This window comes from Phascolarctos cinereus, unplaced genomic scaffold (assembly GCF_003287225.1).
Source record: "Phascolarctos cinereus isolate Bilbo 61053 unplaced genomic scaffold, phaCin_HiC Scaffold_5;HRSCAF=322, whole genome shotgun sequence".
Taxonomy (NCBI): domain Eukaryota; kingdom Metazoa; phylum Chordata; class Mammalia; order Diprotodontia; family Phascolarctidae; genus Phascolarctos; species Phascolarctos cinereus.
The window spans coordinates 348475958-348503684 of record NW_027555958.1 but is presented as its reverse complement, the minus strand read 5'-3'; the positions used below and the strand labels follow the sequence as shown (position 1 = coordinate 348503684).

General features: G+C 38.2%; 1 protein-coding gene across 1 annotated transcript in view; it reads right to left on the bottom strand.

The window, feature by feature from the left end:
• Positions 1 to 27727, bottom strand: part of CATSPERE (catsper channel auxiliary subunit epsilon) — a 177575-nt gene that overhangs the window by 42290 nt on the left and 107558 nt on the right. Inside the window, exons 10-11 of the mRNA XM_020982097.2 lie at positions 27025 to 27502; positions 15331 to 15770 (exon numbers count right to left, since the gene is read on the bottom strand). Coding sequence (XP_020837756.2) covers positions 15331 to 15770; positions 27025 to 27502 — 918 coding nt within the window. The remainder of the gene's footprint in view (positions 1 to 15330; positions 15771 to 27024; positions 27503 to 27727) is intronic.

Genomic DNA, 27727 nt, shown 5'->3' with positions numbered 1-27727 from the left:
GTTCAGCTGCCCAAATGATTTTTTTCCCCAAAGCAAAGGTCTGACCATGTCATCCCCCTGACTCAATAAACTCCAGTGGCTCCCTATCACCTGCAGGATCAAATACAAAATCCTCTGTTAGACATTCAAAGCCCTTTATGACCTAGCCCCTCACCACTCCTATTTTTCCAGTCTTCTTACATTTTACTCTTCAATCAAGGGACACTGGCTGTTACTTGAACAAGACACTTCATCCTTCAGCTCTGGGCATTTTCTTTGGATCCCTCCCATGTCTGGAATGCTCTCCTTCTTTATCTATGCCTCCTGGTTTCCTTCAAGTCCCAACTAAAATATCCTCTTCTACAGGAAGCCTTTTCTTTTCTTTCTTTCTTTAGGCAATTAGGGTTAAGTGACCTGCCCAGGGTCACACAGCTAGTAAGTGTCAAGTGTTTGGTCTGAGGCTGGATTTGAACTCAGGTCCTCCTGACTTCAGGGTCAGTGCTCTATCCACTGAGCCATCTAGCTGCCCTACAGGAAGCCTTTTCCAACTTCTCTTAATTCTAGTATCTTCTCTGTTATTTCCTATTTATCCTGTATATAGCTTGTTTTTATGTATTTGCTTATTATCTCCTCCCACTATGAGTTCTTTAAGGGAAGGGATTGTCTTTTGTGGCTTCTTGTATCCCCAGTGCTTAGCACAGTATCTGGCACATAGTAGGTATTCAATAAATGCTTACGGACTGACTGGAATCAATCTGGTCCATCTTGCTGCCAACAGGAATGGCATAAGCCTGAGAATCTCTTTTTTTTTTACATTTTAGTTTTAATGTGTGTTTTTAAAATTTCGGGTTACAAATTTTTTCCCTTCCTCCCCTCCCCACCCATCCTCACTGAAAAGGCAAGCATCTTGATACAGGTTATAGATGTGTAGTCATGCAAAACACTTCCGTAGTAGTCATGTTGTGAAAAGCTAAGCATATTTCCCTTCATCCTATCCTACTCCCCGTTTATTCTATTCTCTCTTTTGACACTGTCCCTCTTCAGCAGTGTTTGCTTTTGATTATCCCCTCCCCCAAGCTGCCCTCTCCTCTATCAACCCCCTGCTCTGAGAATCTTTTATTGAGATAACCCCATTACCCTGTTTCTTTGGTCTAGGAGTTTTCTTTATCTGAGGAGATTGTTTCCCCAAAACTCACAGTACTCATATTTGCCCTCCTTTTCCACAAGTGAGTAGTGCAAGGTTGAAGAAACAGAGACTCAGATTAAACAATATTTCCAAAAGTCACTGGAATAAGTGAAAAAACATTGATGAAATAATTGGAATAGATATATACTTACCACTATGGTAAGCACTGGGGATACAAACAGAAAAGAGTTCCTGCTGAATTTCAAGGAATTCACATTCTAATGGGGAGACAGTTCTGCTAAAAGTGAGATGGAAAAGTCCTATGATGATGCTTCTTTAATGTTATTCCCACTGATAAAATTAGATCTAATTTCTAACACTGAACCAGCTGACAGTGCCAGGGACTTGGTGGTGAGATTTTTTTTCCTTAGGTCTTCAGTAATTTATACCTTGCAATTTTTTGCACAGGAGGCATGGGTGGTCAGAATGTCTAGCTGTTGAGTCCCAGCTCACTGGGTCCATTATTCTGCTAGGACTTCGATTAGGTTGGAGTTGGTCCTAATCAGTGTTCACCTGGTTTTGTCCTACCAGGGCATACTGAGATGCCCAACCACTTACACTGACATTCAAAATTTGCTTAGGGAATTTCAAGCTTATACTAAAGTTGGAAATTGCATTCTCATTTGTTCCAGAATCCTAGTGTTGGCACTAGCTGCAAAGATATTGGCCCTAAATATTACATAATAGTCCATTAAGATCCACAGCCCAACACAACTGGATGCTCTCTCTTCACAGTCACTTCTGCATGAGTTCAGGGTTGTCTCTTAGTGTACTTCAATAGACCACAAATGTGAAGACATTTTGCAAGGCGTTTTTCTGACCTCTCCGACAATTTTTTTCTCAGATAATTTAATTGTGCCCAGCAGCTCATATCCACTCTGCTGTTTCACCTTTTTTTTGAGTCTGATCAGGTGTCTTTGTAGTGTGATCTGCACATTATTTATCTATCCAGGGGTTTCTTGGGATAGCCTAACACCATCTGCTTCCTCAGTCTTTACTGCTTCCTTAACCATTCCCCTCAGAAGCAGTCTTTCCGCATGCAATGCAAAACTTGTAGGATCTCTGCCTTGTATTGGTGTGTGTTGAGGAATATAGCATAAACTTTCTGCGGGTTCTTTGCTAGGCCAAATTGCTTCTCTGGTCTTCCCAAGCATTCTAGCACTCTAACAACAAGGTTCACTTGATTTCAGACTATATATTAGGTCCTATGTTTCTGCCTTGAGACTACTCAGTAGTCTCCTTTTTTTCTCTTCAGGAACTTGACACTGAAATGTTGTCTTTGCTGTGGCATGTCTTATCCTACCTAGGACTCAAATATTTGCATTCCAGATGGTCACGGCAACTCTATGCGAAGGATCAAAACTTGCCATTGTCCTCATTTTGGCTTGTGTCCAACTTACTTATCATTTTCAGATGTCAATTCTTTCTCATGGATATGTTGTCTACCATCTTTTAAGTTTTTATTTCTTTCTCTTCTTTACTACATGACTTTACTTCTTCAAAACATTTAATAAGTACTCCACATCTCCCTTATGTCATTCATAGCCTCAAACAAGATTTCTTCTTTAACCTTCTTCAGGGATATTAGATATGTCTGGCATCAAAAATCTTTCACCAGCTCTAAATCACTGTTGATTAGAGAAATGCAAATCAAAACGACTCTGAGGTACCACATTACACCTATTAGGTTGGCTAACATGACAAAACAGGAAAATGATAAATGTTGGAGAAGATAAATGTTGGAAAATTGAATACTAATGCATTGTTGATGGAGTTGCGAACTGATCTGACCATTCTGGAGAGCAATTTGGAACTATGCCCAAAGGGATATAAAATTGTGCGTACCCTTTGACCCAGCAATAGCACTTCTAGGGCTGTAACCCAAAGAGATCATACAAATGGGAAAAGGATCCATATATACAAAAATATTTATAGCAGCTTTTTCTGTGGTCACAAAGAATTAAAAATTGAGGGGGTGCCCATAAATTGGGAATGGCTAAACAAGTTATGGTATATGAATATAGTGGAATACTACTGTGCTATAAGAAATGATGAGCAGGCACAGTTCAGAAAAACCTGGAAAGACTTATATGAACCGATGCTGAGTGAAATGAGCAGAACCAGGAGAATATTGCACACAGTAGCAGTCACACTGTGAGATGATTGACTTTGATAAACTTAGCTCTTCTCAGCAATGCAAGGACCTAAGACAACTCCAAAAGATTCACAATGGAAAAAGCTATCCACATCCAGAGATAGAACCAAGGAGTCTGAATGCATATGGAAGCATATTATTTTCTTTCTCTCTCTCTCTCTCTCTCTCTTTCTTTCTTTTTGTTTCTTCTTTCTCATGATTTCTCCCATTGGTTCTAATTCTTCTTTACATCATGACTAATGGGAAAAAATGCTTAATATGAATGTATAAGTACAGCCTATATCAGATCGCATGCCATCTTGGAGAGGGGGAAGGAGAGACAGGTGAAGAAAATTTAAACTCAGAATCTTATGGAAGTGAATGTTGAAAACTGAAAATAAATTAAAATTATTTAGAAGAAATCTTTCACCAGGATTCAGTTCAAATGCTTCACACCAATGATTTAAAGATATAAAAACCCCATGTATAAGCTCATTTTAGCTTAAATCTATGCACAGTTGTACAGTGTACTCAAGGGAACACCAATATGTAAAACTATAATAATGTATTGCTGGCCACTTGCCAGAGCCTTTTCAACAATGAAAGTCAGGCACTGGGCAATCCTATGATTAACCCTGTGATTATGTACTTCAAGCAATACCCAGAAGTTACATTGAGGGACAACACCAAGCTCTCTTTAATTTTCTTTTTTTTTTTTAAATTTAAAAATATTTTTCCCTTTTATTTTTTTATATTACTATATATTTATGGAATTAAACAAGCATTTCCATAACATAATAAAACAGATGATTGTAAATGAAATGGCAAATCTACTAAGCACAATTTACTTTTCCTTTCAAATATGCAACAAAACTATCATGTAAACTTCTTTTTTAAAATTCTTTTCTTTTCTATCCTCCCTCCACCCCGCCCTAGAAATGGCTATCATTAGACACAAATAGGTGTGTATATATGCATATGCACACACACATATACATATATGTGTGTGTATATGATATATACATATCACATATATACATATATATATAAAATTATTATCAGTTCTTTCTCTGGATGCAGATAGTGTCTGTCTTCAAATGCTCTTTATAGTTAATTTGAGTATTTATAATAGTCAAAATAACTTATTCATTCAAAGTTGTTCTTAAAACAAGATTGCTATTACTGTATACAATGCTCTCTTTCATTTTCAGAAAGCTTTCTATATCGGCAACTAGGTGGTGAAGTGTTGGGCCTGGAGTCAGGAAGGCTTGAAGACTTGAGTTCAAATATACCCTCAGACACATGCAGGTTGTGTGACTCTGGGTTAGTCACTCAACTGTTAGCTGCCTCAGTTTCCTCATCTGCAAAATGGGGATAATAATAGCACCTCCTTCTCAGGGTTGTAGTGAGGATAAAATGAGACACTATTTATAAATTGCTTTGCAAACCTTAAAGTTCTATCTAAATGATAATTACTGGCTAACATCTCTAACCTCTAACTTCACCCTTTTTAGAGGGTGGTGGTGCTTGCCTTGTTAGACTAGATTTTAGAACAATAATTCTTTTAAAAATTATTATTTTCTAATTGCATGTATATTAAAAAAAATAATTTAGAATTTTTTTGAGTTTCAAATTCTCTCCTCTTATGCTCCTCTCCTCTTCTTAAGAAGGCAAGCAATTTGATATCAATTATTCATGTGAAGTCATACAAAACATATTTTCATATTAACCATGTTGGGTTGAAACACAAACAAAAGAAAACAATAAAAATAAAGAAAGTAAAAAAAAAGTATGCTTCACTCTGCATTCATAGTTCATCAGTTCTCTCTCTGGAAGTAGATAGCATTTTTATCATGAGTCCTTTGGAATTGTCTTGGATAATTATCTTGATCAGAGCAGCTAAGTCTTTCACAATTGATCATCACTACAATACCGCTATAACCTTGTGCAGTGTTCTTGTCATTCTGCTCACTTCCCTTTAAGTTCGTATAAATCTTCCTAGGTTTTTTTGAAACCATCCTTAGAGCAATAATTCTTGAAGTGTGGTCTGGGGACACTTTTGGGACCCTGAAACCCCATCAGTGAGGCTGTAAAGTCAAAACCATTTTCTTCATTATCACTACCACCATCATCATCATCATCATCATAAGATATGCTAAGTATCAACAGATGTAACCCACATAAACAAAGCTATTGGGGGAAGATGCTCACTAATTTTTAAGAGAGTAAAGGGGTTCTGATACCAAAAATTTTAAGAACTGCTATCATAAAGTGTGGTCTATGAGTTTTAATTCCATTATTCTCTTATGCCCTATGCTTCTATTCATTTGAAAATTTATACAGTGAGAGAGGAATGAACCCCAGTATGAATTAAAGAAAAAGTTTTTATTTAGTATTTACTATGTTCAAAGTGCTAGAGATACAAATAGAAAAGCAAGACAGTCCTTGTATTCATGGAGCTTACATTATAATAAGGGAAACAAATCAAGAAGCATTTTTTAAATTTTTATTTTTTTCTATTTTAGGCAGTTGGGGTTAAGTGACTTGCCCAGGGTCACACAGCTAGTAAGTGTCAAGTGTTTTGTCTGAGGCCGGATTTGAAAGAAGCATTTATTAAATACTATGTGCCAGGCACTGTACTAAGTGTTGAGGATACAAAAAAAAAAGCCTACTGAGAAACGTATATGGAAGGTTTTAGGTGCAAGTCCTATGGAAAGGTCCCATAGCCCTTAGGGTACAGTGGCAAAGCAAATGGTAACGCATCCTCTATAATGTGATTTTTTTTTTTAAGGCAGTTGGGGTTAAGTGACTTGTCCAGGGTCACACAGCTAGTAAGTGTCAAGTGTTTGGTCTGAGGCTGGATTTGAACTCAGATCCTCCTGACTCCAAGGCCAGTGCTCTATCCACTGCGCCACCTAGCTGCCCCTTGTAATGTAATTTTCACTGATAAATCATATCCGTTTCTAACATTGAATAACTTGACACTACCAGTGACTTTAATGCCAAAGATTTTCTTTTTTGGGTCTTATATAACATAGCTGCAGTATTTGCGGAAGCATTTGCCAGGCCACATCTCCATGGGTGTTGCTTCCCAGGATTATGGCTTCAAAGGGTTGGAAGTAAGGTAGAGCTCTGGGGTTTACTTGCCAATTGAAAGCAGCTGGTCAGAAGTTAGTGATGGTGATGGTAGGCACTCTTTTTCACAGTGATTTCTCACATCAATGATGGTTACAGAATCTGAACTGGAAGCAGCACCAGTGACCTGGAGGGCCTTGATATTCCCAAAGCTCTTGAGGTCAGGGTCCTGGGATACCTCCATTGAGGTCTGAGGGGAGGCAGTTGGTCTTGCCTAGCACATGCTTCCTCCTATCTTTCCCTGAAGGGGAGACTTGCTACCCCAGCTTGTGTGACTTCGCTTGCTCTACAGGCAAGTTACACGGCAGTTGGGTTCACACTTGGTGGGGATGGCTAGCTTCTACTCCAGGGGAGTTGCTTCCCCAGTAGACCATCAAGTATCTTCCTTTTTTCAACTAATTATTCCTGCTAACTAGGGATCCACATAGCTAATTATGGGGGCTCTAGGGATTAAAAAAAAAGATTAGATAACATATTTCCAGAAATAATAAATGAAAACAGCTCAGATCTTTTAGAACTAGAGGGCAAAGGAAAAATAGAAGGAATCCACAATTAATTCCTAAAAGAAACACCCAAATAAAAACTCTCAGGAACATCAAAACCTAAATCCAGAACTTTTCAGGTCGCTGAAAAAATACTCCAATCAGCCAGAAAGAAAGATTTCAAGTTCTAAGGAGCTATAGTTAAGATCACAAAAAACTTTTCAGCTAACACTATAAAGGAAAGTATATTTTGGAATATGAATTATTATTCTTCCCCCCCGAATAAATGGGTTTTAAGAATTCACGATGAAAAGATCAGAGTTGAGTAAAAACTCTAAAATGCAAACACAGGAATCCAGATAAATCTAGAAAGGTAAATACATTTTGGTAATTGCAAGGGGTTGTAAGATAACTAAATTCTTACATTTCTATAGGGATGTGTGGGAGACAGTCTTATTCTGTCCATGTAGGTTATGTGTGCCCACATGGGTCTGTCTAGATGTAGCTTGTGAGGCAGCAAGAATAGATATCTTTAGAATCTCTTCTTCCCACCCTTCTCCAAGGCAGGTGTTTTATGCCTGCCTAGAAGGAAAGCAGGAGACTGGGGCCAGAGGATGGCTATTCTATTTTCCTTAGATAGAACCATATCTATCTGCCTCTCTAAATATTGTTAGTCTAGGGGAAGTACTTTTTAGCTTCAAGCTGCACTCCTAATTGCTGTCTTTTAATAGTGAAGGAGGGCCCAAAACTATATATTGGAAGTGAGATAACTCAGCTCAACAAAAGAGAGTACCAGATCTTACCCTGGGAGAAATTCCCTAGACTCTCTTAGAGTAGTAAGCTGGAAATAGGGACATGATTGAAGAGTATGCTCCTCTATTTATTGGCTTCTTCCCAGAATACTTCTATCTCCAGGGGAGGGAATTGAAGGGATTAATACAGCAAATGATTAATTGTGGGAATTGAGTGAACCACACAGACTCCATTTTGTGACTCAATTCTGGAGCTAGCTTAGTTCCCTCTCTATTCAATTATAGTTCTAATCCAATTTCTGTCTTGGGAGAAAACTTTATTCAATTGTGGGAATTGGGAGAAAACCTTATTGTATTGTTTGAATGTGGCTTTATGTGGCTGGGAAGCTGGACCACGTCCACCTACTGACCCTTCACTAAGGACCTAGGTTATGCTGACCAGAAACCAGATCCAAAGATTGACACAAGGAGTTTTCTCACAATTGTATATCTTAAGTAACCCATATATCTTATCTGAAAACAGGCCCCACAGTGATCAATTAGTTATTGTTTCCATATTTCTTTGATTGGTCACAGGCACTTGTGGGGGGAGTGGGATACCTCTTTTTCTGATTTCATGGAATTGTACCTGTTCATTCTCCCCCTCCCAACATGGAAAGTTCCCTAATATTTCATCCAATTAGAGGTCAGATTACCTAATGTTGTATTGCTTCCTTTTAATTAATTGTCCTTGTTTAATTGTTTTTATTATGTAAAAGTCTGTCTCTTCCTGTATTCAGAGTCTAGCCCTAAGCTGAAGAAGGGGACTGGTCCCAATTTGTTAGGAAACTGGCATTCATTGTTTAATAAATTGATATACTTGAAAAATCGAATCTTTGTTTCCTTAGTCATTTCATCTTTCACCTGCCACACAGGGACCTGAAGAAAGTTTGGAATCATGCACCTCTCTGAAAGCTGGAAAGCAGAAGACCAGAATCACTCTTCTCTCTAAGTCTCACCAGCTCTGCCCTCATGAAGACATGGAACATTGATCTTCACCAATGAGGACAGTCACATGAAATTGGCTCTTTGAAACAAGGGTTACATTTTAATAGAGGGGAAAGAACCAGGTTTCTTTAGAACCTTAATGTCTTCGAATGTCATAGAGGAAGTTAAATAAGACAGAGGGTGTGTGTGTGTGTGTGTGTATATATGTATGTGTGTGTTATTGTTCTTTTGTAATGGTCTTAAAACAGGAAAGAAGCTGCAGGGATAAAAGAATACACTAGGAAAGAAAGGAGGAGGAGGAGGAGAAGGAGGAGGTAGAACTCATAATTAGAATGTGTAAGAATAAATGAATAAAAAATATGAAGGAAGGGGTAGAGGAAATAGGTAACACATACCCCTTGTGCTTATCTGGACAAAAAGAGGATTAAACACAAAGTTTGGTGTAGAAATATATTAAATGTAACAGAAAAACAGGAGAGGGAAGAGAGAAGGGGAAGAGTGAGGTTTAAGTGGGGGGGGAGTAGATTGGGAAAATGAATAGTCATAAAGTAAAGCAAACTTCAGGTTTGGAGGATGGATCATAAAGGAAAGTAAGGGCAAGAACTGATGATCAGTCTGCATGAGGGGAAGAGAGGAAGAGCAGTGGTGGGAGACGTCAATTATAGGTCACCAGGGTTGATCACATTTCTTTTCTTTCTCCACTTTTGTCTTCTTTGTGAAGAGTGTGACAAGAGGCAAAAAGAAAAAAAGTGAAAGAGGCTATGATGGAGAGAAATGCACAATAAATAATTAGAACTGTGCATCTGAATGGGATAAATTCAGCTTATAAACCTGAAGGGGATAGCAGACTGGATTAAAAAGTGGAATCCAACAATATGTTGTTTAGACGAAACATACTCAAAGTATAATGGTTTGCACAGACCTAAAATGGGGGGTGAAGAAAAAGTTATTATGTTTCAAGGTGAACTCAACAAAGAAGAGGGTAGCAAACATAATTTTAGACAAGAAACCAATAAAAGAAGATAGGGTTAAAAGATAAATAGGGAAATTACATTATGCTTAAGGGCTCTATAGAGAGTAAAATAATATCAGCACTATATATCTGTGCATGTGTGTGTAGGTATGAATATATATATATATATTCACCAAATGGAATAGGATCTAAGTACTTGAAAGAAAAATTAATGGAATTAGTGGGAGAAATAGTTGCTTAAACTGTAATAATAGGGGCCTCTATATAGCTTTTTAGACCTTGATAAATGTGATAAAAAGATAAACAAGAAAGAAGTTTGAGTCCCGAATAGGATTTTTAAAAACTAGATATGATAACTCTATGGGGACAACTGAATGGGAATGGGAATAGAAAGGAATGTGTGTGTGTACGTGTGTGTGTGTTTCTATATCTAAAAAGCTGTGTATGTCACTTTTACAAAGATTGACCAAGTTCTAGGCTAGGGCATAAAAAACCCTCACAAACAACTGCAGAAAGGCATAAATATTATATATATCCACTATTGACCACAACACAATAAATTTATAATCAAAAAAAGACTTTTGCAGAAAGGATTAAAAAAATAAATGGAGAATAACTACGTTAATTCTAAGGTAAGTAAAAGAACAAATGAGAAAAACAATAGATACTTTCATCAAAGAAAAGACAACAATGAGGCAACATAACTAAAACTTTTGGGATGTAGCCAAAAAAGTCCTAAGGGGAAAATTTAACTCTAAATACTTCCACCAACAAAAGAGAAATGACAGATCAATGAACTGGATATGCAACTAAAAAAGTGACAAGAGAAAGTATCAAATTAAAAAAACCCCTCAAAACAAGAATAGAAATTCTGAAGATCAAAGAAGAGACCAGTGAAATTGAAAGTAAAAAAGCCATTGAACTGAAAAATAAAACTAGGTGCCAGGTTTTGAAAAAGCTATTAAAATACATTAATTCTGATTTTTCAAATGAGTAAAGAAAAGCAAATAACCAATATAAAAAATGAAAAAGAATAATTCACCACAAATGAAGAAATAAAATAATGTGTTAGAAAGTGATAAATTGGACCAATTATATGCTAACAAAACTAATAACAAATAAAAAGGTGTATATTTATAAAAACAAAGTACTCACATTAATAGAACAAAAAAATAGAGAATTTAGATAGAATTTAAGAAAAAGACGTTGTCCATGAGATCTAAAAGAAAAAAAAAGTCCAGATGCATGTGTAAGTAAATTCTGTCAAACATTCAAAGAACAATGAATTCTGATAAAAATAAAAAATCTCCTATTTCTTAGTTGAGCAGTGGCCCTTACTTTGAAGGATGCTTTAAGATTTCTGAATGTGACTTTAAGTTTAAAGTGCTTCTTTGTTCTAACTACATATACTTGACCTTGCTAATAAATATTGGGTAAATTATTGAAGGAAGTTAAAAAATAGTCACTCCTTTGTTTTTCCTTTTATTTGTTGATATTCTGAATTTGAATTTTCTCTGAAACCTGTAAATTTTGTCGATAGTCTTTGTTCTCTTTAATGTATAAAACAGTATGAGTCTTATTCTTTGAGGTTCAGAGAAGAATGATAATGCTACCCAAATTAATTTACTTATCTGGTACCAAAATGTTAAAGGGTTACTTCATAGAACCAGAAAAAAATAATGGAATTAATATAGAGAAATAGAATATCAAGAATTTCAAGAGAAAGAATGAAAAGTTGACATGTCAATCTTCACTCTTTCCAAAATGCTGATTCTCTCCACCTTAGTAATCTTCACACTGGAATACTTTGGAGCACTTCAGAGCCTATGGACAACATGTCCTGCATCCTGCTGGTGCTTGTGCAGCCCTTGTACATGCACTCACACAGCACTGCCATCCTCCCAGGCTTTGGGTCTGTGCAGTCTCTGTGGATGTCCTCTGGCTCCCTGTGCCCAGCCACTGAAGTGAAGCACTCTTCTCACTCAGTTCACTTCCGGGTGTGGTGTACTCTATGGATAAGTTGCTGACTTTCTTGAAGGGCACAGTCTCCCAGCTACCGGGTCAATTCAGTGTTGGTCTGCATCAAATAGGTTGGTCTGCTCACCAGGCATGGCTGCTGCTGCTAACGGCTTCAAATACTGAGGGGACCTTTGATCACTCTTTTGACCTTTCAAAGTTCACAGAGGCATAACCTGGTCTGTTCTATCACTGATATTCACCTCAGATTATGAAAGAATAAAGACAACACAAAAAAAGAGAGGTGCCATGAGTTCATGGCCAGAGGGTGGTTAGGTGGGGAGATAAGGTAGTCTCAGCTGACCACGGCTGCCATGTTGCTACGGGGAACACAGCATTTCTTCTGCCTTCTTACTCAAAAACTGAGAACATTAATCTGTTTGAACCTTTTGTAGGTACACTAAGTTCCAGCTCAGAAGCCACTATGAAAAGGCTTTTCCTCACCTGCCAGGGAATAGTATGCTCATTAACCTTTGTGTGCATTGGCAATAGGCATGTTTTACATAGGCAGCAATGACTGGGTCCTTATTGGCCAGTTTCCTCACAATACTCCAGACTTCCCATTACATAGTAAAAGAATTGGATCTTGGGAGAAATGAAGAAATGGTAAGACATTACCTAGTTTCCTTCAGTAATTTCAAGTCAGCAAGTTCAGGTAAATTGTATCTCAGAGAACTGAAAGAACTAGGGGATGTGTATGCTGATATGCTTTTGGTTATCTTTTAAATATCATGGAGACAAATTGTAAGAATTGAGATAGGTAGATGCCCTGATTTTCAAAGAGGAAAAGAGGATGGATCCTTCAAACTATAGACTGATTTTGATGTGACTTACAGAGTGACTTTGATGGGAAAATTCTACCACACATCATTAAAGCAATAGTTTGAACATTTTGTAAGGGAAACAGTGATCGTCAAAAATAAGTTATGCCAACTTAAGCTCATTTCCTTTTTGATAGGGTTCCTATATATGAATAGGTTAGGGGAATGCCATAGGCATACTATTCCTGGCTTTCAGCAAGATATTTGACAAAGTCCTTGCAGACTAGTTGGGAAGATATGGAAAAAATAAAATAGAGTTATATGGATGAGGATTGGTTGAATCACTGACTGTAAAGGCCAGAGATTGATAGATCCATGTCAACCTGCATAGAGATCTCTACAGGTAAACCTCAGGGATCTGTTCTTAGCTTTGTAATGCTCTACATTTTTAAGGTTAGGCTCTTTGAGCTTTTGGAGAGAATGTCTGGGCTGGTCCTGCTGCCATTTTCTTGGAGGCATTAAGTGTTATGCTGTTCCAGCATCTCAGGAATAGCTTAGGCTAGGGGTTAGCAAGATTTTCAGTGCTCCCAAAATAGTCTTTTTTTTTTTGAGTCTACTTCTAGACTTTATGGATTTTATGCTAGGTCCAGGTTCTGCATATTTCTGGAAGGAATGTCTAGCCTGGTTCTCCTGTTGCTTACTTAGAGGTATTGAGTTGTTATCTGAAAGCTTTCAGTGCTTCCAAAGTGATCTGATGCAGGGCAAAATTTTATTTCTGCTTTCCATCCTACCCTATTTTAGTTGTGCAAGTTCTTGGCATGGGTTTGTGTCTGAACAATATGACTGCAGGCTTGCTTAGTTTAAATTTCAGTAGACTGCTGCTGGACCCAGTCACTATTATTATGACTTTCCAGTTAGAAGCTCTGCTGATACATAGTTACAGAATTGTAGATTTCCCTTTTGTTTGACATTCCTGCCCTGGTTATTCCTCTGCAAGCTTTAGGCTGGGCTAGAAGCTGGAACTGAGAACCCTGTTTACTTGTGAAGTATGTGCACACTGTTTGCTTCAGGACTAGTTTGTACGCAGTCCAAGGCTCTGGACTCTCACCCTGGAATGTCATTGTCAGTCTTTCATAGATCTATTACCTGCAGGCACTGAATGACAGCGCTGTCATTGGGCACCTGTCCCTGCATTCTGCACAAATTTAGGTGCCTTTATTTCGGATCTGGAACCTCTTCTTGCCTTGGTGCTCAGCATCTCCCAGGGCTGGAATGCTCTACATCCCACACTGACTATGTCTCATCTTTGGTGTTCACACACCTGTCTGTCTCTCTGTTTTGACCTGGGCTGGAAAAATGATTCAGACTAATTTTACTTGAATTTTCCAATCAGGATGCAGTCTGGTGCATTTTGTGGATCTGTTTGGAGGAGTTTGGGAGGATGTACATATGAGGACAGAACTTATTGTGCTTCTTCCTACTACTGCATCCCCAAATGTCAGCTGTTGGTTACAAGATCATTAAGAACGGAAAAGAGGGCACACATGCCTGCCTGATCACTCCAGTTATTTGTGCACTGATGATACTAATCATTATCGCCAGATCATGGCTAAACAGGCAAGCTCATAACACACAATTACAGAGTCTTACACTTGTCAGCAGGGGGGTAAAGGACATTATTGTTCAAACAAACATGGATTGATTTAGATGACTCCTGAGGTTCCTTACAACTCTGAGATTCTGTGATAAAAACTATCATACATCATCTCACTCAAACCTCTCTTATGTACTTATATTCTATTTTATACTATAATATACAAGTGCCCATACCTTGAAAGGGAGGGCCTTGCACTGGCTTCATATCATTTCTAGGAACAAATACAAATTCTTTCAATTGGCACTTAAGCTCTTCACCACCCAAGCCAACCTACAGTTCCAGGATTATTACATACTATATCTCTTCATGCACTCTGTGGTCCAACCGAATTGGATTTCTTGTTCCTCTCCCATCTCTATGCTTTTGCACACTGGCAAGATGATTTCTGGCTCAGACTTCTTTCCACCACTGGCATAAGAAGAGGACATTGCCCCAGTCTGTATTTTGAATTTCCAGACATTGTTACTGAAAGTTCAAAGGCCACAACACCTGCAGAGTCAAGGCTAGGAAAGAAGCCACAGCTCCTGCTTTAATTACAAGACAGATGCTTATATCTTCCCCCGTTTGTTATTTGTTTCCCAACACATGTACTCATATTTTTCCTCTCTTACTTTCTGTAAAATTACATTTTTCTATGCTGCTTACAATATTCATATTCTATATAAGTTTCCTGAATCTGATGCTTTGGGCTTTCTGACTTATTTTTTTTTCATATAGTTGAGTCTGCACACTGAGTTTAAATAAAATCTACAGTATTAGAAGATGTGTTTACAGTGTAAACAAAATCTGTCTCTACATGTTGATTTGGTGATTGGGAGCAATACCTATTTAATGAATCCTCAAATAATTTTTATCACAGCATAGAGGATGGGAAGAGGGGAGAGGAAGCTGTGGGGGACTTGGGAAAGGATGAAAAGGTCTGAAAGAGCTGCTGTGGGGAGTGGTATAGTGAACTCATTGCCTTGCCACAGGGAAGTTGCGTGTGAGATTATGTAACCTGAACTTAAAGTGGACCTAGAATGATTTTATGACTTTTCCAGCTTAGTTCAACAGCATGTGAGTAGGACTGAAGATGTGGATAGGTATCACAGGTATCTGTGATGCTTACTATGATATTATTTATGAAATGTGTTGAATGAATAAGTGGAAAATGACATCTTTCTCAAACTACTCATATATATGATTCTGGAAAAAACATTAAATCACAATTTTCTATTTGAAGAAATAAACAAAAGGATAGATATTTGAAAATTTTGAATCTGACTTACCAGATTTTTAGTGCAAATTCCCAAGGCTATTTCATAGCTCACATCTCTCTTCTCCTTTAATAATTTTCTTCCATAGATTTCCACAATAGGATACACACCAAGATTCTCACGATAGATTACTTGAGCCCAGAACGTCAGTTCATCTCTCTTGTCCAGATAAATATTGCTTACAACAATACTGCTCTCAAACAACAGATATGGACAAATAGTTTGTTCTTTAAAAATTGAACTATATAACTCCAGCATTATTGGATATTCTGAAGATTTTGCTATGCCATAATTAAGATTTGCAAGAAACAGCTCCCCCGTAGGGTTCATTAAAACTAAAGTATTGTCATTCTCGTTAGCCCAGTCATGTAGCAGTGCTACATCTTTAATTTCAAGTTTGAAATAAAGCATTTTATTGTTGTACATTTTTATCACACCATTCCCATAATAATCTGAAAAAGAGAGAGAAAATAAGTTAGAATTTCTCTAGCTTTACTTTTCTTGTAGTGCATATTTTTAAAGAGTAATTCCTTGAATTAGCGGAGAAAAAAGCCTTTTTCTGTTTCCCATCTTGAGTATTCCCTTTAGATCCTCAACATGTTCAGTCTTGTTATAAAGACATTAATAGGAACAACTGATTATTCCTCCCTCCCCCATTATTTTCTTTAATAGGAGAAGGGTACTAAAATAGACAAAAGTCATAGACAATACTGATACTCTCAAAAGGCAAATATCAATACTTATTGACCTACCTGCCTACGCTTTCATCTTTTTTTAAATCCTTATAAGAATGATTTACATGTACATCAAAGATTTCTTCAGTGAAAATATGAAAAGGGAACATTCAGATTGTGGGAAATGATTCTCTGTAGCAGAGCACATCTTTATAATTGACTGATCGTTATAGAGCATAGAAAATCCGCTATATTTATTGTGTGTTGACTATAAGAAAGCAACTGACTTGGTAAGCAGTAAAATGCTGCTTAGGAAATTCTCCTATACAAAGTTGTCTTCTGTGCATATGCTAAAAAACAATACAAGATTCTTTGAAATGTTCAATAGCAGAGTTAACTTTGTTCAATGATTCTTTTTGTTTGATTGCAGTTTGGGAAGACTCTGAGAAGGGATATAGGAATAGGAAAATCTCTCTCTTTTTTAACCCACTGTTCTAGTCTTTGCTTCCCTTTCTCTTTTCCCCTTTTTTTCCTACTCAAACTCATCCCCATTCTTTTCTTCAGTATCCTTCTCATGCTTTGTCTTTTTCTCCTACTATCTCTTCATTCTTGGGATATTTATTCTCTAAGATTTCCCCCTTATCAGTTTGCCTATAATTCCCAGTTCAATTGCCATTACTTGGCAGAATTATGTTAAATTTCCTCTCCAAAACACTGTAAGAAAAAATGTCCTAAAGACACCAAAACTAAATATATGCAAGATGTCTTTTGAAAAAAAATCAGCAACTTATCTGTGACAGATAAGATCTTCATTTAATCTATTGAGTATTAAACTGATATGTTGAAGAACCTCAAAGAAGCTTAAAAAGTTGTGATAACACAAAGCCAAGGGAAGTCTCCCATTCACCATGGAGGTTTTCTCTTGCAGTAGCAGGAGTCAAATGTGAGAAGTTGGATATATAGTAACAGTTCCAATCTCCTCTTCACATCCAGTAGGCACTATTAATGAGCTGTTTATATCTTAGAAGAGAATGGAGGCTACCTCTTTTCCCCTTCCTATTGCCATTTAATCCTTGACCATGTTCATGCTTGTTTCAAAGATGTCAGTAGAAACAATTGTTACTTCTTCCTGTGTTCATCTATTTGTTAGGATATCTTTTTGATAGAACTGGAGTAAGAGAGAGGTGGAGATTGTAGGAATGGGGAAAACTAAAAGGGTTGGGGGGAATGAGAAAGCTGTCAATATATAACTATCAAGTTGGATGACAGAAAGTGGCTTCAATGAAGGGGGAAAAACAGTTAAAATACCCATATGTTCAGAGGGGGGAAAAAACCCAACCCTGACTTCAAATGTTGCCAAAAAATGTTCAAAGTTTGGGTGATGAAGAGGTACTAGAAGTTCTAATGCAAGAAGGAAAATTTGACTTTACAGATACCAGTGAGACTTGGTGAAATTCAATCAATGACTAACATATGGCTCTGTATGGGTTTACCTTATTCAAAAGAAATAGGATAATAAAGGAGGGTTAGTGGGATAGCATTATATATTAATGCTTATGTCAATTCATATTGTCGGCTCTTTGATCCTCTTACTACCTTGTCTCATTGCTGCAACAAACTACCTATTAATTTGCCCCATCTGTATCTTGTACAAAGACCTGATGCTTCTGGATAATTTTTTATAGGAAACCCAGGAGGAGGAAGAGCGATAGAGAATATTTGGATGAAGGTCAAAGGAGGGAAAAACAAGTAATTTTGTATTTGGAGTATACAGTAGACCACTTGGACAGAAAGTACTAGATGAGTCATTCGGCAAATGGATCATAAGCCTAGCACAGAGCCATGAGATAGTCACGATGAGGCTTTTCAACTAGCCATACATCTGCTAGGGCTCACAGACAGAAGCAGAGCAGCTACTCATTTCTTGACTTGCCTTAATGATCACTTTAACCCTTACAAGGTGGAAGAATTAACCAAAGGACATTCTATCCCTGATCTTATTCTCACCAACATGGAAGAACTAGTTGTAGGAGTATATTGTTCCATTATGTGTATCACAGTTGAAGAGGGAGACTAATAAGCTGAAGAGCATCCAGAGGTCAACCAGGATGGTGAAGGCCTTTGTTATATGAGTATCAGTTGGAGGAGGTGGGAATGTTTGGCCTAGAGAGTGGAGAAGACTCAGTGGAGACATGATAGCTGTGGTTCAAGTATTTGAGGGGTTTTCATTTGAAAGGAGAATCAGACTTGTGTTTTGCCCCAAAGGGCAGGAAAAAAATGAATGGGACCTAGGTGGCATGGTAGCTGGAGTGCTAGACCTGGAATCAGGAAGACCTGAATTCAAATCCTGCCTATGCTCCAATGGCTGTATGATCATGGATAAAGTAAAATGGAGACAATAATATTACCTACTTCCCAGGGCTGTCATGAGGATCAAATGAGATAATGTAGGTAAAATATTTTGCAAACCTTAAAATTTTATATAAATGCTATTATTGTTATTATTATCATTATTATTAAGTTGCAAAAAGGAATATTTAGGATTGATCTCAGGAAAAAAGTTTGTAACAATTAGAGCTATCCAAAAGAAATAAGGGGCTGTCTTGAGAGGTTAGGTGTCTCTTTTATTGGTGATCTTTAAGCAGAGGATGGAAGGCCACTTGTCAGGTATTGTAGAAATTTATCTCATGTATAGGTTGGATTAGATGGCTGCTGATGTCCCTTTCTATTCTCAAGATCTGTGACAGCGTAAATAGGAAAAAAGACAAAGATGAGAAATTATTTCTGGCTGGGAATGTATTCACCTAGTGAGCTCGTTAGTGTTCAAAAGGTGTGAGAAATAACTAAGAGGCAAAGTATGAGTTGACATAAGAAGTCTGAAATCTTACTAACAACAAAAGGAGAGAAGAGAAAGTGGGTGAACAATGATTTTTTACTTAGAATCTCAGAGACAGCAACTGAAGGCAGCTATTGATTGCATTAAGGTGTGTATTGGTAGGAAACCAAATACATCATGGCAAGTAGCATCGGAGGGAAAAGACAGGGAAAATGCATTACAAATAAAAAACTTGTCCAGGAGCATCAAGTCCTTGTACAGTAAACAGGTGGGGCAAATAAATAGGTAGTTTGTTGCAGTGATGAGACAAGGTAGTAAGAGGGTCAAAGAACTGATGATATCTGTTTCAGAAAGTATGGAGTGCTGGGGGAATATTTTAGTGATGTGCAGAGGACTGTTCTTCATCTGTGTTTCTGATGGTATTTATGCACAAAGTGAACCTTGGTTTATATCATAGACATGGTGGAAAAGTCAGGGGGAATACTTTTCTTTAACTTACCAAGGAGAATGAAGTGTTCCTTGAAAAAATGGAAAATGTGCTTGGAAGAAAAAACAAAGGAAGGAAAAAGAAAAGGATCCAGGATCCAGATTGGAGAGATATTTTATATACATCTATATATGTACATATATAGTATGTTATAGAGAGAAAGAAGAGAAGAACCATGGAACTTTGGAAGCCAATGATAAGTTCTTCCCTGCCTAAGTGGAGTGGAGTTCTATCCTCTTAGAAGGAAAATACTTCCTTCCCAGTCACACGGATCTTTGGTGACATGCTGTGCTTTACACTGCTTCTCTTGGGTAATACTTTGATGATAATATGTTGTAGGCTACAAGTGGCTTCCATGTGCCTGTCTATTACCCATTGGCTGACAAAACTTGAATTCTTCAGACACTATAGTGTTCCATGACTTGAAGTAATACAGCACAACCACAATTTGTTGTTCAGTCATTTTCAGTCGTTTCTGACTCTTTGTGATCCCATTTGTGGTTTTCTTGGCAAAGACATAGGAGTGGTTTGCCATTTCCTTCTCCAGCTCATTTTACAGAGGAAGAAACAGAGGCAAACAGGGTTAAGTGACTTGCCCAGGGTCACACACCCTAAGTGTCTGAGGCCAAATTTAAACTCAGGAAGATGACTCTTACTGACTCCAGGCCTGACACTCTATCCACTGTACCACCTACCTGCCCTATGACCATAATAATACTGTTAAAAAATGGGCCATTGTTTCAGATCACTTTTCTATTCAATTCTGGCCTCCAGGCATAGCCAGTCTGCAAAGCGATAGATACATATATCTTGTTTGTCATGTGTGTATGCATACAATACATGCATGTATTTGTGCATACATAGCCAGCACACAATACATACAATGTCTATATATGTATATACAAACATACACATATGTCCAGTGTATGACTCTCTACATACACACATACATACCTTCATATATAAATACGTGTACTTTTGGAGCAGTTCTATAGGATATCTAACCAACTGCATAAACTCTTTTGAGTGAATATGTTTCTATTTCAGATCCAGTGTTTTAGTAGTGGACACTATCAGCACAATGTCTTCTGCAGACAGTGGCATCATCTGGGCAACCTTATACCATCTATTTAAGATTTTTTTTTAGGCAATTGGGGTTAAGTGACTTGCCCAGGGTCACACAGCTAGTGTCAAGTGTTGGGTCTGAGGCTAGATTAGAACTGAGGTCCTCTTGATTTCAGGGCCGGTGCTCTATCCACCATGCCACCTAGTTGCCCTTAAGATTCATTTTCTATTTGGACTCTTTGCTGGGATAGCACCTCTGACAAACACATGAATCCCTATTTTATTCCTCCCTTCATAAACAGAGGGTTGTCAAACAGTTATCTTTGCTATATCTTTGGAAAGATTGCGTATGATTTTGACATAAGTATGTGAGAAACCTTGTTGGAAGCAACCTTTGAAAGTGCTGTTTTGCTCTATCAAATCCAGTGTTGTTGTTGTTATTTAAAAGTGACCATTCAACAAGAAATCCAGCCATCCTATCCAGAACAATGGCAGAGCAACAGTTACAGAGGGGCATCATCATCAAAAACAAAATGCAGAAAGGCAAAAAGGCTAAACACATCATTACCAATTGTGATACAATAAAATTAAGTCTCCCATGTCTTCCTCATTCTTAAAAAAGATGGGAGGAGGAAGAAAAGGGAGTAAGAATTTATATAGTACCTTTGATATGCCAGGCACCGTACTGAGCACTTTACAAATATCGTAACATTTGATCCTCAAAACAACCTTGTGAGGCAGATGGTATTAGTATCCCAGTTATAAATAGTTGAGGCACTAAGACAAGCAGAGGTTAGAGGACTTGCCCAGGAACACACATCTAGTAAGTATCTGAGGCTGGATTTGAACCCATGTCTTCCTGACTCTGGGCCCAGAATTCTATATACTATGCCACCTAGTGGCCTTACTTAATCCAGCTAACCTCACTAGTTTTCATCCTATATTTCTCCTCCTTTCTGTTGCTAAACTCCTTGAGAAATTATTCCAGAATAGATATGCCTCTGCTTCCTTTTCTCTTACTCTTTTTGTAATTCACTGCAGTCTGGCTTCTGACGTTATCATGCAACTGAAACTGCTCTCTCCAAAGTTATCAATCATCTCTTACCTGCCAAACTAAATGACCTTGTCTCAACCCTCATTCTTTTTGACCTCCTAGTAATCTTTGACATTATCAATCACCCTTTTTTGTTTGGTGCTTGACCTTCTCTCTAGATTGTCTTGATGCTACTATCTCCTGGTACTCTTCCTATTTATTAGGCCACTCCTTAGTCTCCTTTGTTGGATTCTTATCTGTGCCATGCTCACTAATTGTGGGTATCTTTTAAAGCTCTGTCCTGTGCCTTCTTCTCCCTTGGTATCATTCCACTTAGTGACCTCATTAGCTCCTGTGGATTAAAAAATCATCTCAATGCCAATGATTCCCAGATTGACTTGTCCAGCCCTGACCTCTCTTCTGACTTCTAATTTTTCATTTTGCATACCTGTTTGTTGGATATCTAGAATTGTGCAGTCTCACAGACATCTTAAATTCAGCATGTTCAAAGTTGAACTCACTATCGTTCTCTCCAAATCCTCCTCTTTCCTTAACTTTCCTTTTACTGTCAAAGGTACCATCATCTTCCCAATCAACCAGGCTCTCAATGTTGGCGTCATCTTGAATCCCTAATTTTTATTTACCCAACATATCCAATCTGCACCAACTTTTGTTGCCTCTACTCTAATGAGTAAATGTAAAAAAGATAGACTGGGGTACAGACTCATAGCCAGATCAGTTTATTAACCAGTGACGTGGATAACTGTTAACAAAGTGGGTCATGCTGGTCACTTCAGCAAAGCCAGTAACCCCAGTGAGAAGGGGATCACTGTTTTTATTGACATGCAGCAGAGAAGTGGGTCATTTTGGAACATTACAATTGGCTATCCTAAGAAAAGTGGGCTGCTATTTAGGTAAAGCTAATCATGTCATTCTGACAGTTAAGTTAATTGTTTTGTGTGACTCATCTGCCTCTTGTAATCTTTGCTAGGAGATCAGTACTACCAGGCTTGCTGTCCCCTTGGAGAAGATCAAATCTCCCCTAATTACACAAGGACAGGCAAGGACAGATCACATATCTTTTTGGGGAATGGCACCAGGTTAAGCTGGTTAAAGCTTAGAGACAACAAGCAGATGTCCCAGAAACTAATGGTATGAGTCATAAGAACCTTTTCTTTTAATTATGCCTTTAAACTAACTCTGAGGGAAAACTGGATTCCTGAGCAAGGTGAGTTCAGGCAGATACTAACTCAATTATAAAAAATCAATGCCACATAAAATCAATTACATTGTAAAATCAATACAGCAGAAATCAGAGCTAACAATAATTTTGATCTTTTCACACTGCCTTTATAACATCTCTTGAATACACACACTCTCTTTCAGTGGGAGATTTCTTGTAACAAAGTAAAACAATTAAATGAAACTAATAACACAATGATGTCTAAAAATGAATACAACATTCCACATATATAATGAACATGCTGAGATGAACTGGAAGTCAGCTGACAGATGTGAGTAGGTTAGGTCAATTTGAGAATCATCAGCATAGAGATGATAATAAGCAGCTCATGGGAGCTGATGAGATCACCAAGTGAAGTAGTATAGACGGAGAAGAGAAAAAGGTCCAGGACAAAGCCTTGGGGGACATGTATGGTTAGAGGGTGTGACCTAGAAAAGGATCCAGGAAATGAGACTGAGAAGTGGTCAGATAGGTAGGAAGAGAACGAAGAGAGGGTAGACAATTGAAATTTCTTCTGCTTCTCCTCCTTCTCCTTCTCCTTCTCCTTCTCTTTCTCTTTCTTCTTCTCCTCCTTCTTCTCCTTCTTCTCCTTCTCCTCCTCCTTCTCCTCCTTCTTCTCCTTCTTCTTCTTCTTTTCCTTCTCCTCCTTCTCCTTCTCCTGCACCTCCTCCTCCTCCTCCTACTCTTCCTCCTCCTCCTTCTTCTTTGCCATGTACCTGCCCCAGGAAGATAGTTTCAAGGACAAGAGGGCAATTAACAGTATCAAAGGTGACAGAGAGATCAAGAAAGATGAGCATCAAGAAAAGGCCATTTAGAAAGGGCCATTACATTTGGCAATTAATAGATTACATAACTTTGTGGAGAGCAGTTTCGGTTGAATTGATGAGGTGGGAAGCTAGATTAGGATTAGAAGGAGGATCATAGGATCATCATCTTAGAGCAGAGAGAAACCTCACCGACCTTTAAGTCCAAATCTCTCATTTTACAGATGAGGAAACAGACCTTAAAGGAAGAAATGACTTCGATTTGACAATAAATGACAAATGATTTGAGCTCTAGTCTTTCTGACCCTCAGTCCCAGGGCTCTATCCACTATGCTAAGGATTGGAGAGTAGAATTTCAAGAGATTGGTGGATGGGACAAATGGGTGAAAAAATAAATGGGTGAAGAATGGGTGACAAATGGGTGAAAAAAATAAATAGGCTAAAAGGTGGGAGTGTTGAGACAAAGGAAATGAAATTATGTAAGGTTGTCAAGTTACTGAAAAGTGATAATGAGCTCTAAATAGTCTTAGCCATATTCTTAGGGTTGAAGTTGTAAATATTTATATGTAGTTTCAAGAAATGAGGCTGAAAATCTCAACTGTTACAGAGAATCGAGGAAATTTTGCAGAGACTTGTTACTTATGCTCAAAGTGTAAGCTGATTTTCCTAGGGAGAAGGCAGAGGGACTCGCAGTTTGCCTCTCTGTACTCGGTTGCTAGGGAAAATGAATCTCCATTAAACTTAGCAACATGGATGACAATAGCTTCCCACTTTTGGTGATTCACAATGACACACAATCAGAAGGAAATTCGCTTGTATTTGAGCATTAAAAAAATCAAGTTTGCGAGTCTGAGATAGAGGAAGAATAGATAGGTAGAGGTCAGTTGCTTTGAAAAGGATCTAGGCATTTCAGTGGTTGACAAGGTCAATATGAGTCAGCAGTATGATGTGGCAACTGAAAAACTAATAAAATCTGGGGCTATATTAAAAGAAGCAGAGCATCTAAGAATAGGGAGATAATTCCACTGCTCTCTATGCTGTTCAGATCTCCGTTTTGGGTGCCATGATAATAGCCTTAAGCTATTAAGGACATCGAAAAGCCAGAGATTATCAGAGGAAGGCAACTAGGGTAGTGAAGGGCTTTGAGTCCATAACATTGTGAAGTTTGGCTTAAGGAACTATGCATGTTTAGAAAAAATTCCAGGGGGGGGGACACGTGATGGCTGCCTTTAAGTGTATTTGAAAGATTATAGTGTGGAACAGGGATCAGGGTTCTTTTTGGCCTCAAAGGGCCAAACCAGGAACAACGGGAAAAGAGGTAAATTTAACAATGAGAGCAGGGCCCAAGGAGAAGGGGCTGCCTCAAGGGTAGAGGGGATCCCCCTTCTTGTAGGTTTTCAAGCACATGCCTGGAAGACCAGGTATGTTTTGGGGTATGTTATAGTGGACGTCCTTTGGTTTGTGCATTGGACTACATCACTACCAGAGTCCCTTCTAACTCTCCAATTCTGTACTTTTGCAATTCTGTACTCAAGTCTAGGGTCATTGGAGGGAAGACACTGTATGTACAAAATGAGGCTCAGGGATGAGAAAGAGCAATTCAACAGCCTGCTGGTCCCAAGGGGACCATACCTTGGAGTATGGAGAGGCCATACCTTGAAATGGCAAGTGATCTCACTACATGGAGTAGACCAGGGAGTGAATAGTGAGAAGAAAGAAGCCAGAGGAGAAGCTACAGACTAGAATGAGGTGGAAAAGCCTGGAGATGGACATCCACAGACAGAGTTGAAGAAGCCGTCACATGCCACTATAGATATAAAGACACTCCCTCCCCTCAGCTTCTACAGATTCATTGTGGGGAAACTTCCAGACATAATAAAATATTCTTTAAACACTATGGCCCTTACTATGAGGTATGTGTGGGGAAGACGCAGGGATGAATCTTGATTTATCACTGCATAGGAAGACTGAAGGGTTAAGGTGGTGGGCAGAGATAGGAACTCCAAGACTGTGCATCCATCCAGCAAGAATGAGCATTCCCACAGAGGGATTCTGGCATCCAGGGACCACAAGAACAGAGCCTAGACAGATACTATATCTAAATGGTGTGCTTCTGAGATCTTAGACGTCTCCACATAGGAAAAGTGAAAGCTTGAGGGTGGAGGGTAGTAGGCAATCTCAGGGAACCTAGAAGCAGACAGAGTGTGAGTTGGTTTGAGAGCCAGAACCCGTATTTCTTGCTACTGAATCCAAGTTGCTGATTCTTGGCTGGATATTCCTAGTTTGTGGTTCTTGGATTTATACTCAGTAACATTCTATTGTCTCAACTGGACTTCCCAGTCTGATTCCCTTGGTAAGGACCCTGGTTTGAAGTCGATTCTATTCCCCCAATGTCAAACTATGGCAAAACCATGTGTTACATACAACAAAAAGCTGTCATCATCAATTAACCATTCCAGACACTGACTGCTTAGAATGTAGCCAGCTCTAGGTCTGCAGCTAGATTAGGAGGCTAACTTCAGAGAGTCAAAAATTCCCAGTATTGTGTGAGATTTTGAGGGTTTTGCCAAGTTGGGTCATGTTGGCTTCCTGGAAAGGATTACTGCATGAAGAAGAACATGAAGAAGAGTTGCCTTTTTGGCCCGAGATCTTTTACTTGCTTCTTAAAGTCAGGGTCAGTCATGGCTCTAAATGCCATTACATTACACAAATCCTAACTGTCCTTTGAGGACTAGCTCTAGATCCATTTATTCCATGAAGCTTCCTTGACCTCTTTCAAACCATAATGATCTCCTTCCTCTGAACTTGTATGACACTTATCTCTACCACTCTCTCTCTCTCTCTCTCTTTTTTTTAGGCAATTAAGGTTAAGTGACTTGCCCAGGGTTACACAGTTAGTAAGTGTCAAGTGTTTGGTCTGAGGCTGGATTTGAACTCGGGTCCTGTTGATTTCAGGGCCAGTGCTCTATCCACTGCGCCACCTAGCTGCCCCCTCTACCACTCCTTTTAATACTTAGATGTCAACACATGTGTTCCAACAAAAAGTAGCATAATATAAGTAAGTACTGGACCTGGGATTAGGAGAGATGCTGCTTTGAAACTTATTATTTTTATGACCTTGGCATGCCACTGAATCTCTATGCCTCAATTCTGTAAAATGGGGATACTAACTGCACTATCTACCTCATAAAGTTTTGGGGAGTGAAAACACTTTACAAATATTAAATAAGTTATTGCTAATACTGAATTTTTACATGCTTTATTTTCTCAATTAGACTGGGAGCTACAGGAAGGCAGAATCTTTACTTCACAGTAGGTGCTAAATGAATGTGCTGACTGATGACTGATATAAATGTCTGATTTAAAAAGTAACCAATTTTCATGAATTTCAATTTACTATTATATAGCATAAGCTCACACTTTAGACTTTTAGTTCTGTTGTTAAATAATAGAGAAAACATCGAATCTCATTGAAACTTTGGATGTCATAAAATAGATTGTAGTAATTACCTTGAAAAATTTTGACCTCTTCATAAGAAAGTTCTTACGGTTTATCTAGTAGAATCATTAGTTCACATCTTCCCCCAAGATAAAAATACTTAACCTATAAAAACTTGGTGAATAGTGCTATTTGTTGCCGTTGTCAGATCTATGCTTCCAAGATATGTCCGCAGAAATCCATTCTCTGAATAATTTTGGTAGCTATAGTGGACATGTTTGTCATCCCATATCACAAAATTTGGCAATGCTGAATACATGAATAGTGCACCCAATTTTTTCCCACTAGGCAAAGACAATGAAAAGTCTTGTAAACGCCATTCAGTTGAATCCTCGTCATAGAACACTAAATACAGCGAATCATAATTATTATGTGTAGTCGTGCCTAACAACAAAGCAACACCAGTTGGGTCTGAGGTATAAGTAGCAAGACGTATAGAAAATCCTCTCCATAACTCCTCTTTCAGATTCAGAATTTTCATGAGGTCTCCAAGTGTTGTTAATAAGTAAAATTTTAAGCGAGAATATCCAAGGAAGACTTCATTTGTTGTCCACACTATTATCTGACTCAATTCTAGTCCTTCCTGCAACAAAATTAAAATAATGATCACAGTAAGGGATTTTAGATATTGTTATAATTATTGTCTTCTCAATTTTATTGTCTTTTAAGTTTTAGAGTTATTTTTAATTAAGCAATTATTATGGTCTACATTTTTTCCCCTTTTTTTGGTGAGGCAACTGGGGTTAAGTGACTTGCCCAGGGTCACATAGCTAGTAAGTGTCAGGTGTCTGAGGCCTGATTGGAACTC